Source organism: Lutra lutra, chromosome 6 (assembly GCF_902655055.1).
Source record: "Lutra lutra chromosome 6, mLutLut1.2, whole genome shotgun sequence".
NCBI classification, from domain to species: domain Eukaryota; kingdom Metazoa; phylum Chordata; class Mammalia; order Carnivora; family Mustelidae; genus Lutra; species Lutra lutra.
In genome coordinates this window covers 25,237,412-25,250,804 of record NC_062283.1, presented here as the reverse complement: position 1 = coordinate 25,250,804, position 13,393 = coordinate 25,237,412, and the positions used below count along the sequence as shown (strand labels likewise).

The 13,393-nt window shown below is 41.2% G+C and overlaps 1 protein-coding gene across 2 annotated transcripts in view; it reads right to left on the bottom strand.

Moving 5' to 3' along the window:
• Window positions 1-11,906, bottom strand: part of GMDS (GDP-mannose 4,6-dehydratase) — a 640,099-nt gene extending 628,193 nt beyond the window's left edge. The window contains exon 1 of one of the 2 annotated variants that reach the window (XM_047734312.1): window positions 11,666-11,906. In XM_047734312.1, coding sequence (XP_047590268.1) covers window positions 11,666-11,767 — 102 coding nt within the window. In that variant the 5' untranslated portion in view covers window positions 11,768-11,906. The remainder of the gene's footprint in view (window positions 1-11,665) is intronic. The other variant, XM_047734313.1, reaches the window with a different exon arrangement.
• Between the last annotated feature and the right edge of the window lie 1,487 nt (window positions 11,907-13,393).

The following is a 13,393-nucleotide window of genomic DNA, read 5'->3' as shown; positions in this document are numbered from 1 at the left end:
CACAGGGTCTCTGCCTCCCCACTGCTTTATTTCATAAAATCTAAGCACTTCTGCCTTTGTTAAAAGGTGGAAATACAGCTTCTAAGATAGAAAAATGAGCATGAAAATAGTAACATCTTTAACTATCCTTCACGGAATACAAGACTATACAAAAGAGTTCCATGTCAAAAAGAAGAAAAAGTAGTTATAGGCGGTCCTTAAGTAGCTCTCCTTTCTACAAGAAGGCCTCACAACTAACCCTTTAATATAAAAGCATTTATAACCAGAAACTTCCAAGGTAATCGATGCTCAATAAATCTACTGAATTAATGATACTTTAGAGCATTTTTAAGGAAAGATCTTCTTGTGATTCTGTGACTTCTTTATTACCACCATACCACTTAACATGCTATAAAATTGCTTGTTGTTCACCAGACTAGCAGCTCTTGAAGACAAAATCATGTCCATCTTCCTGGTGTCTGTATCTCCAGCACCTACCTCAACACAGAAGAAATCTTAGCAAATATCTACTGAATGAATAAAACCTCAACTATTAAACCCTAAGCTCAAAATATAGATAATAAATAATGGGAATTTTAAAATCCTTCCTCATCAAAAAAACACCTCATTTAGTATAACCTAAAAGGACAGACAGCTCAGATTTTTCACTTCAACCTTACAAATTCTGACAAAATACAACTAATACATGAATTTCTTCTTAGTTTGCAAACTTAACTATTAATCCACCACAGTTAACAGTTCATTTTGTTTCTTAAAAAGTTCTTCTATTGGCCTTATCTTTAAACTGCTTAAAAATAAGATTTTCGTTACACATAATCGACTGTAAATTAGTGTTCAATCCTAAAGTCCTAGCACTTTATACTCTGAAAGGACTTAAGAGATGACCAAGTAATCCCTTCACAATAAAGATTAAGAAACAGACTCAGGGGGGCGCCTAAGTGGCTCAGTGGGTTAAGCCTCTGTCTTTGGCTCAGGTCATGATCTCAGGGTCCTGGGATCAAGCCCTGCATGGGGCTCTCTGTTCAACAGTGAGTCAGCTTCCTCTCTCTACCTGCCTCTCTGCCTACTTGTGATCTCTCTCTGCCTACTTGTGATCTCTCTCTCTGTCAAATAAATAAATAAAATCTTAAAAAAAAAAAGCTCTAAATTAAAAAAAAGAAAGAAAGAAACAGACTAAAAAAAAATAAAAGCTATAAAATTAACTGGTGTTAAAATCTAGCCTCTGATTCTCAGTTCCATGCTCTTTCCTCAGTTAATCAATTAGTTACATGTAATGTAAAGGCACTAAAAAAAAAACCCTTTCCACCACATAACAGTCTTTGATCAAAATAGGACAGTTCTCACGACATCTTTCTCATTTCCAATTTTGCCAAACCTTTCCTACAAGGATCGAAATCCCAGTAAGGAAGATTCAGAGCGTGGTCCACTGCCCACAATCCTCTTATACATGAAGATAAGCCTGGCTCCCACATCTGCTTATACTATCAGTCTGTAAGACTTACTGATGTCAAATCTGTTGGCCTCCCAGTACTTTGTAGCCTTGTGATTGATTCCAAATACTACAGAACTTTCTGCCCCTGGATAATAGACTCCCCATTCAAAACACAAGGGTAAATATTAATCCTCTCATGATTCAACTTTCTTTCCTAGAATTCAAGTAATCTTTTATTATCTTCTTAACACTGAAGAGAAGGTCCATTCTAGTAATGGTGCAAAGGTCCCTACTACATGCCAGAATTATTTTCTACTTAGCAGAATTACTCATCCAATCTGACAGCAAAGGTAAATAACTTGTCCAAAGTCATGCACCTCATAAATAACTAATCAGTAATTCAAACTTAAGTTGGGCTAAAAATCTAACTCATTCTTCTCCACTTCATCCAACATAGAGCCCCAGCCTTTAGAGAGTCTGCAAGATTAGCTGTCAACATAGGCCCTCCAAAGAGCTAATTAAAAATATGACCCACATAGCTAATAAAATAAAATGAGAGGCATGTAATGTAATGATCAGTACAAGCTTATTTTACTACTATAATCTACCTTTCCACAACTCTTGAATATGTTTTATTTTTGAATCTTAATAAATAATTTGTCTCTCCTCAGAAGTTATTTGTTGATACTAATTACAAACTTCATAGGAAATAAAATTAATGGGATTTACATTTAAGATCTGATTTTTCAAGCAGTGACTGGAGAGAGCTTTGGATGACAATATATTTAACCTCTGTATTCTTTGGGGATAATAAGAAAACTGCATCACAGGAGGCTCTTTTGCTTCAGTAACAAATATAAACCCTGAGAGCTTTGGATGACAATATACTTAACCTCTGTATTCTTTGGGGATAATAAGAAAACTGCATCACAGGAGACTCTTTTGCTTCAGTAACAAATATAAACCCTTTGAATAGTACCCAGCACAGAATAAATGCTCAATATGTGTTAATTATTGTAATTACCATAATTAACATCACCATCGTCACCACCTAGAACATTAATGTTATGATACCAGAACACAATGTTACCAGAACATCAATGTTTAAGGATGGTCATTTTTGACATTATGTTCACTGTTGAATCCCCAGTGACTGACACATAATTAGTACTCAAACATTTCTTAAGTGTATTAATTATGATTATTAGTACTTCTATTACTAAGTAGAGGATGACTAACACCAAAATATAATTGCCTCCAGCAGAAAAGATAAATTAAGCATGAAAAAAGTTCCTACCTGGAAATTTAGAAGAGGTACCAAATAGAGAATTGCTAGTTAACACAAATACAATGCTATTGGAAGAGAGAAAGGATAGGCTACTCTCAAGTCAAGGAATTATCTATTCAGATTAAACTAACCCACCAGAAGAAAAGTTGAGTCAAAAGTACTTGCTAAAGAGAGAGTCAATTATCATATGGTTTCACTTATTTGTGGAGCATAACAAATAGCATGGAGACAAGGGGAGATGGAGAGGAGAAGGGAGTTGAGGGAAATTGGAAGGGGAGGTGAACCATGAGAGACTATGGACTCTGAAAAACGATCTGAGAATTTTGAAGGGGTGGGGGGGTGGGAGGTTGGGGGCACCAGGTGGTGGGTATTGTAGAGGGCACGGATTGCATGGAGCACTGGGTGTGGTGCAAAAATAATGAATACTGTTATGCTGAAAAAATAAAAAATTTAAAAAAAAAAAAGTACTTGCTAAAATCATGTTGCAGGAAGAACATTTTCAGGCTTAGACCAGGCTTCCCAGTTCATAACAGGGTATACGAATCTAGAATAGAGGACTTCTGAGTCTCCTAAAGAAAATCTTTTTTATTTTTTGAAGATTTTATTTATTTGACAGAGAGAGAGAGATCACATGTAGGCAGAAAGACAGGCAGAGAGAGAGAGGAGGAAGCAGGCTCCCCGCTGAGCAGAGAGCCCATCACGGGGCTCGATCCCAGGACCCCGGGATCATGACCTAAGCCGAAGGCAGAGGCTTTAACCCACTGAGCCACCCAGGCGCCCCATGAGTCTCCTAAGGAAAATCTAACTGGACCTTGACAGCAAGGACAAGCACCACAATATAGAAAGGAAAAGTAGCATTAGAGAAAGGAAAAAAAAATGTATCGAAGGGCACAACAAGCAAACCAGGAGCTGTAACTCTCAGGTCTGTGTACAGATAGAAGGATCCCTGGGAACAAGTTGTATTAGCCATACAAGCAGGCAACTCAGCCTCTCACGTGCCTCTCTCCACCACACTGAAAACTCGTACTATCCATATGCTCATCAAAGCTTTTGGGCAAGTTCTCCAGGCACAGTTTTCATCCAGACAACCCATCCATCACCCAAGCTGCAGGCCCAGGGACCTACCACTTCTGAGGATCCTAGTAATTGGCTACTGGCTCTTGGTCCTCCCCTGGGAGAAGAAGATTTATGGACAGGAGAAGCATTTTGCTCTGACCATTTTCATCTCTTACTGAAAAATCCCTTAGAGAACTGAAAAGAACAGTAGGGAAAGAAAGGAGACACCAGAAGCTTTCAAAAGACCTGAGAACATAGTGCTTCACCTCCATTCCCCACCCCATTCCTGACTTCTACTAAGACACACACACTAATATGTTAACATCACCTAATGGGCATGGTAAGGTACCAATCAAAATATATAATAACAGCCTTTAAAAACAGCTTCTTGAGAGCTGGGAACTTCTGCAATTTGTTGACAAACTGCCTAAGCGAAGTACTCTAATGAGACAGGAGAGAAGGTCCTGAGGAAAAAGATCTAGTGCATTAAGGATTCTTGGGCAAGTTTGGAATTCTCCTTGTTTGATATAAGGTGGACAGTAAAAATTTGTACCACCTGGGGTGAAATGAGATGTCTTTTTTTTTTTTTTTCAAAGAAGTATTTATTTTAGAGGCAGGGAGGGTCAAAAGGAGAGTGAGAGAGAAACTTAAGTAGACTCATATTGAACATAGAGCCTGATGTGGGGCTGGGTCTCATGACCCTGAGATCACCACTCGAGCCAAAACCAAATGAGGTAATTTGTAGAAGGTGCTCGGTACATTGCATGGCACACAGTAATCATTCTATTGATGTCAGTAATTTTTTTTTCTGTACCTTCACCCCAAATGATTATCTACTAAGTGTCCAGAAGACAAACATGTTGCCTTCCTTAAACCTGACTCATAGCCAGATAATTCTCATTTAATCGTAACTTTTACTTAACAGAAGTTCAGAAGCGGCTGCTTCAGAGGACAGACAGGCAGGTTGAGAACTCTATAACTCAAAGAGCCATTCAGGATCACAAGAACAATTAGGAGTACTTTCAATTCATGTAGAAATCAAGTCAGTAACTAACAAAAGTCACTCTCCGTTTCAGCCTTGGGGTCCTGAAGCCAACCACGGAGACTGTGGAGCACTGGATTTTCCCATGTCATGAGTAGATAAGGTAGCACTCAATAAGTCTGGGGCACTGGAGGCAAACTACTAGCTCAGGACAGTATATAACCCTGAATGAACAGTGAATGTCTAAGGTCTCTAAAGAACATGTTGTCTAACACAAAAAGATGCTCAACATCACTCATCATTAGGGAAGTACAAATCAAAACCACGATGAGATATCAAGTCATAGCTGTGAGAATACAACAATCAAAAAAACAAGAAATAGCAAGTGTTGTCAAGAATGTGGAGAAAAAAGAACGTTTATGCACTGTTGCTACAAATGCAAATTGGACAGCCACTGTAGAAAAACACATGATCCAATAAATACCATATGATCCAATATGGTATTGGATAATACCATATGATCCAATAATTCCACTACAGAGTATTTACCCAAAGAAAACAAAGACACTAATTTGAAAAGATATAGGCACCCCTATATTTACTGCAGCATTATTTACAATAGCCAAGATATGGAAGCAACCCAACATCCATAAATAGACAAATGCATAAGGAAGACGTAGGGTGCACACACACACACACACACACACACAAATACATACAGGAATATTATGCAGCTATTAAAAAGGATGAGAGCTTACCATTTGCAACAACATGAATAGACCTAGAGGGTATAATGCTAAGTGAAATAAGTCAGAGAAAGAGAAATTCCATATGACTTCACTCATGTGGAATCTGAAAAACAGAACAAATGAATAAACAAACAAAAAGCAGAATCAGACCTATAAATATAGGGAACTAAATGATGTTTGCTAGGTTGAGGATGGGCAAAATGATTGAAGGGGAGTGGGAGATACAGGATTCCAGTTATGAAATGAGTAAGTCAAAAAAGGCACAGCAGAAAGAATATAGTCAAAGGTCTTGTAATAGTGTTGTGTGGTGACAGATGGTAGCTATGCTTGTGGTGAACACAGCATCAAGCAGAGAGAGGTTTAATCACTAGGTTGTACACCTGAAACTAATATAACATTGTGGGTCAATTACACTCATAAAAAGATTGAATGTGTTATCTAGAAATCAAGTTTTAACAGACCACATCACATTTCACTAAGTGATGATTCTTATACCTATATTGGAATGTAGAAATTTATGAGAAACTGAATATGGATTAGAAAGTAAAACCAAAAGAGGTAATGTCCCAGTCATCTACTACAATTCAACTGAAGAATTATTTAAAAGGGGTTAAAAAAATAATAATAAGGGGTGCCTGGGTGGCTCAGTGGTTAAAGCCTCTGCCTTTGGCTCAGGTCATGATCCCGGGGTCCTGGGATCGAGCCTCACATCGGGCTCTCTGCTCTGCAGGGAGCCTGCCTCCTCCTCCTCTCTCTCTCTCTGCCTGCCTCTCTGCCTACTTGTGATCTGTCTGTCAAATAAATAAAAATCTTTAAAAAAAAAATAATAATAATAATAAAAGGGGGGGTTAAGGAAAACTGTGGGAAGAAAGGTACCTCTTGCCAATTCTCAATTACCATTTTCAAACATACTAAATTAACTCTTAAATGAAGAACACGAAGCCTGAAAGAACCACCTGAGTCTAGAAAATTAGGTCATCCATTTTACCTGTTTTCTTTAAAGACCAAGAACTAACAAAAGTAATGTAAATTAGAAATAAGGCCATAAAAACAAAATTCTGAAACAAAATATGGCTTAAAGAATATGACCTGATAACTCAAAGTGTCCATCTCTTTCACTTTTGCAAGATTTACCAGAAGTCTACTGTCTTGCAACCACAGACAAGTTAACTCTTCTTGACTCTAACTATTTAAAGATAAATGCTTTGTCTTCCATGTGTCGTGATGCAGAAATCTGGAGCATTGAATTGGTACTTGCTTAAATGTTTGGCCAGATCCAAACCACTTCCCAAGGAAAATCTAGCCCAATTTACAGGTTAAGAAGGACCTCACCATGTCAAATACTTCTACTTTCAAAACACCAATATTAACCTTATAATCAACACACCTGACAATGTAATCTACAGTTCCAACCTGCCTGCTCCCTTGGCAGAAACCAGCTTGAAATAACAGACTAGAAAAATATCCATTTAACAAAGGAAAAATCCACAAAAACTAACCATTCATTTACTTAAGTCTCTATCTACCAAAAAGTGTGCTATGCCATCCATTAGGGAGTAATAAAATGTTCTAGGGAGATGACCGTCTTCTTTAAAAAACTACTAGCAAGCATATTGTGCATTGTGTTGTTCTGTTGCTTAAAGTTATTTCTCTAAGAGTGTAGTACTAATAAAAATTTTGACTCGCCTATCCACTTTGTCTTGATTTGCAGGAAAGTCAAAGCTGAATTTTATGTTCACACTGACAGCAGCTATCCTTAGCTTTGGGTTTTAGTACACTACCCCCATCTTTCTACTGGCCTTCACTGCAGACTGTTTTTTGTTTCGAGTTATTGGCTGATGCTCTGTGGGTTCTCTCTTTTTTTTTTTTTCATTCTTTTTATGATGGTCCAATGATATTTTTTTTGTTGATGCCACTTCAGAAACTTTTTGGAAATGAGCAAGAGGTATAAATAATTTAACAAATTAAATTCCTTCCATTATTATTACAGTGTCCTCACTGTTCCCAAAACTGTCCCCTCTCTTCACTCCTGTGCATGCTGTTCAACCCAACACAGTGCCTGCTATTTCTAGAATTCAGTGACTTCTCTCAGAGTTCTGAGGCTGGATAAACCATTCATTTGGGCTCTAACATACTTTTAAAATACTACTTCACTACTTATACAACTTTACTACTTCTCTACCATACTTGAATATTACTTTTTTCATCAGCATGGTCTTAAGTTCCTCGAAAACTATAAGATCCTAGTGGGCAATGAGTATATCATTATATTCCCACCAGCATCAAAACAAGCCCTGTACCCAGGAGAAAGAGTAAAGCTGTGTTCTTAATGAGAAAAGTCAAGATTTTTGAAAGACCACTAGGCAAAACTAAGTAGGAGATAATATGCTGAAAGGTTTCTATCTTAATTTAAAGTAATTAAACCAAAGAACTAAGATATGCAAATTATCTATATAGCCAACAGAGATTGCATATATGTAAATACAAAGAAATTTCCTGGAATGGCTGCATTTGGCAGGATTATTTAGAGTATACAGAGGCTTCAGGTGACTGAAAAGGAGTAACACCTATAAGGGCATTCAGCCACAAAAGGACTCCAGTGGGGTACAAAGAGATAGTATTCAAAGAAAAGCAAGAACAGTTCCAACTGTGTAGTAAAGAACCAAAAGTACATTAAGACAGTGGAGGTGAGGGATGCCTGGGTGGCTCAGTTGGTTAGGCGGCTGCCTTCGGCTCAGGTCATGATCCCGGAGTCCTGGGATGGAGTCCCGCATGGGGCTCCTTGCTCAGCAGGGAGCCTGCTTCTCCCTCCGCCTCTGCCTGCCACTCTATCTGCCTGTGCTCACTCTCGCTCTCTCTCTCTGACAGATAAATAAATAAAATCTTAAAAAAAAAAAAAAAAAAGACAGTGGAGGTGAGCTCTGAAGATGGCTGGTAGAGGGCCTAGAGGCAACAAAGTCAAGCCTGAGCCGGTTTTCTTTTTCCCTTTTTTTTTTTTTTTTTAAAGATTTTATTTATTTATTTGAAAGAAAGATACACAGTGAGAGACTGAACACAAGCAGGGGGAGTGGAAGAGGGAGAAGCAGGCTTCCCACTGAGCAGAGAGCCCTATGCAGGGCTAGATCCTGCACCCTAGGATCCCAGAACCCTGGGATCATGACCTGAGCCAAACGCAGAGGCTTAAGGACTAAGTCACCCAGGCGCCCCCAAGCCTGGTTTTCTTTAAGGTGATTTAATAAAGTAAAAACTTTAGAAAATGATTCACATTTAATATTTAATTTATTAACATTTAATATTTAATTTAATAATGTTACATTATTACATTATTCTGTAACAAGAATAGACAGGAGGGAGAAAGCTAGTATATGAAGCCTGACAGGACATATTAGAGATGCATAGCAAACAGGACACCATGACTATCTGCACTTTCTCAAGTGGAAATCTGGGACAACCCATTTAAGAGTCCATCACAGCACAACTGCCATGAATACCCTAAGAGCAATGGTGTCTACCTCACCTTCTTGAATCTGAGACCTTTCTTAAGAGTAGAACAATCTCTCTTTTTCTCTTTCTCTCTCTCTCTCTCACTCACACACAGACACACAAAGCTGTATTTTAATGTGTATAGCTTACTACTGAAGCAACATTAACAAAATTGTTCTAAGCAACGCCTTGGTTCAAATCTCAGCTCTGACACTCACTGGGTAAGCACTCCCAGGGAACATACTTAGCCAGGTATAAATTGGGAATAAAATTTGTACCTGCCTCTAAGGTAGGGATATATAGTGTTTAGCAGAGTGAGTAGCTCAGTAAGCTCTCACCAAATATTATTTTAAAAATAGACAATAATGGGCGCCTGGGTGGCTCAGTGGGTTAAGCCGCTGCCTTCGGCTCAGGTCATGATCTCACGGTCCTGGGATCGAGCCCCGCATCGGGCTCTCTGCTCAGCAGGGAGCCTGCTTCCTCCTCTCTCTCTGCCTGCCTTTCTGCCTGCTTGTGATCTCTGTCAAATAAATAAATAAATAAAATCTTTAAAAAAAAAAATAGACAATAATGTATGGATTTTCAGACCTCTTGTATTAATTTCACAGTCCTCTGGAGATCCTTGATACCCAAGTTAGGAATCACTGTCCTAGAAGACAAATGCAAAGCATAGCAAGCAGTAAGTTCCATTAGCAAGGATTTCTGTGCAGCTACAGAATTCAGCACTGTGCCAGGGGTATAAAAGCCAACACAAGAACCCAACATGGAAAGGGACAATGCAGAGGGTGAATGTGCGAGGAAAGAGGAAAATATTGGTGCTGAAGGTAAAAGGGGCCTGAAACCCAAGGAATTTAAAGTTGGAAATGAGGTAGTGAGCCAAAATGAAGTGGTGAGCCAAAAATGTCTGGTTAGAGCATTGCACACTAAACATGTGCTTAAAGAAGATTCCCCTGCAGCAGCCTTTTGGACAAACTACAATGGAGGCCACTTCTGCACCTCCCTTGCCATCAGTAGCAACTAGATGATGTGCTCCAAAGCTCTAAAGAAGGTCCCATTTCTAACTTGCACTGATCGATAGTGCTGGTCACTTAAATTGGTATAACCCATACCAAGAGTTATCTTAACAGCTTAACCAATTTTTTCAAGGTACGAAAAAAAAATTTCCATCTTCAAGAGTTCACACAAGCTTAGTAAACTCTTGAGCTTCAGATCCAGTCTAAGAAATTGGAAAAAGGGAAACCATCTACCAAAGAGTCCTCACCATTAGGAAAAAAAAAAAAAAAGTTTGTAGGCCATGACTTGAAAGCATAAATTGAATGGTTCACTTCCTCAGTCTCAAATCCTTTTTCTATCCACCTCTTCCACCAGTTCTCAAACAGTTGTTTATTGTAATAACCTTAAACAAAGTAAGATGAATAACCAGAAATTACTTAGATATCCAGTAATTAAAACTGTCTAGTATTCTTGGACTCTACATCTGGCCAATTCCAATTTATTTTCTAATGCTAGGGTGCTTTGAAAGCAGAGTATGAATCCCAGCTAGACACTTGTAGTTGTTTGACTTCAGACAAATCAGACTCCCACGCCTCACTCTCCCCATCTGTAAAGTGGAGGAAAAAAAAAAAGCACCCCTCCGAAGAGTATTTGTAAAAACTAAATGAGTTAATATTAGTCAAGTGACCGATACATAATAAGCACATTTATTAGCCGTTATTATCACCTCCATTACAGAGTAATATTAGCCACTACCAAGATCTCCAGGAACATACATATAACGTTTTGTCTACAAAAATAATGAGTAAAATCATTCCATCACCAATGAATCTAAAGCAGCACAGCTTGGTTAGATACAGTGGTAAGGGCCTACCTGTTGCAGTATCTCTAAGAGATGACTGTCAGGAAAGAGCCATGCTCAGTCTGCACATGGGGTTCCAACATGCAGGACAGCTCCTCATGATTACATCACTTAAGGAACTCCTTTTGTTTGGAAATAGAACCTTAGACTAACTTTGGACCAGTCTGTCAGATACGCTTCAAATGTATTAACATGAATCTCGGGAGTTTGTGTGTTTAAAAAGTTTTTGTGAGGTGTGCTTTTTAAACAAAAAATATTTCCTAGTCTATGACTCCTCGGCACTACTTTCTTTTGTTTTCTTCTGTCTGGAAATCTGGTGAGGGGGAACCAAAACAGCAAGAAATCCCCTGCTTCCCAAGCATTAGCAGGTCAGTGGCCTTGGCCCTTACACGGAAGTACAGCAAGTTGACTACACACAGACACACACACACACACACACAGAAAACCAGTCCTTTTCCCTCCCCCAGCACTGGGATCTGCAAAGAGCTAAATTAAAGTGCACCCTAGAGACCTTGGAAAACAAGCACTGCAGTCGCTGGCTGGGCAGGTGGGAGACGGTAGGTAGTCTTGCTCAGGTGTGAGAACCACATCCCAAGTCGGACACACGCTCCCATGCCCCAAGGGAAGCCTAGAAGCATTCCATGCATTCAGCACACTCCCCACAAGACACATCTTGTCGCCGACCTCCACGACAAGCTACATCGGAAACCTTCCGGGATGCCCAGAAGGCTGTTCCTGGAAATGCAGGCAGCCCCGAGCGCTGGGCTCACACGTGCCCCAGCAGCAGGAGGCCTGGCTTGAACTCCCATCTCGGACTCACCTGGCCCGTGATGCCAGTGATGAGCGCCACTTTCCTGGGCTTGCCCATCTCTCCGTCCCCGGAGCCGCGAGCGCTGGGGTAGCGTACCGCCGCGTGTGCCATGTCGCTACCGGCTTGTGGCCGAGGACTGGGCGGAGCGGAGGCCAGTGGAGCAGAGGCAGCGGTGCCGAAGGGACGTGGGGGTGTGCCTGCACACAAGCCTCCTCGCCCAGGCTGCAGGGAAGTAGCGCACCGCGCGGCCCGCCGCCACAATCTGACAGGGGCGCTCTGGAGGCCGGGCGGGGAGGGCCGGGGGCGGGCCAAGGCGGGCCCCACTGCGGGGCGGCGGGACTGCGGCCTGGCGGGCGCCGCGTCATTCGCGTCAGCCCGCGACGCTCCCGTGGCGCTCGCGGCAGGCCCCGCCTCCCGCCGTCCGCCGCCTCGCTACGCCACGCCTCCTCCGCCGCCGGTCGCGCGGCTAGGGCGGGGCGCCTGAGGGGCGGTCTTGCAGCCGGGCTCTGCCACCTCCGGCTGTGGCTGTTATGCAGGTTCAGGAAAGGAAATGTTGCCCGGTCTTTAGGCCAGGCAAGTCCCCTGGCGAAGAGCGCGCATGCGGTTGGCGGCTTGGTCTTCACCAGCTTACCCTCTTTGGAACCCCTGTCTCCTGCCCTCCGCCCTTCTGGCCGTCCCGGGAATGCTAATATTATCTGAGGATGCTGAGAGGAAGTATGCGTCGACCTTTTCATTAGGAGAAAGCTTTGAATGCCAAATCTAGGCGTCATCAGCTTTGATAAATAACTCCTGGAAACCAATAGCAATGCCTTTTGGTGAGTTTGGTTTTATGTTTCCTGAGGGGCGCAAGGCCCCTAAATGGGGTCACAGATGTGTGGAATGACTAACCTCACCTGTAGCCCGGCTTTCTGGCTCATCTCACGTTTCCCTGAAGCTTGGAACCAAGCACAAGGTTCCAAGTAACTGGATTCAAAGTATTCTAGTTCAGAGGACTGGCAGAGTACAAGAAAGCCTGGCCCCACTCATATGCAGCTTAAGGAAATGTTGAAAAGACGGTAGGGTCAGACAAACCTCGACATGGCCAGTTTCAAAAAAAAGTAAATCAAATGCAAGGTGGGGTCCTAACCTGATGTCTCCTGAACTGGCTTCCATGTGGCAGCTGCACATTGGGCAGAGAGAAGGCCAGAGGTGACTCACTGAGAGGATGGCAGGTGTGTGTACCTAAGGAGTTGGCCGGAATCCATGGAAGAGACAAAAATTTCCCTATTTACACTGCTCTATTAATCTGTACATTTTCCTCTCTGCAGTAGATCACCTCAGATCATCACCTCAAGTCACAAATTGAGTGCCTAGGACAGTGCGCAACCTATCATGCAAGTTGTTACAGACGTCAAATCCCCAAATCAGAAAAACTCAGGATTAAGTTAAAAATCTTTTTGTCCCCTAAGCTTCTTGGGAATATTCCTTAGCTTTATATATATATATAATATATATATATATATATATATATATATATATATATATATATCCGTGTCTTTGGTTTCACACCTTGGCTCTCATTTGTCCATTCTATATGGAGAATGACTGAATAAATGTGTATTACATACACAGGCTGTGGGCACCTGGTTGGCTCAGTCAGTGAAGCATCTGCCTTCAGCTCAGGTAATGATCTCAGGATCCTGGGATCCAGCCAGCATCAGGCTCCCTCTTCAGTGGGGCGTCTGCTTCTCCCTCTGC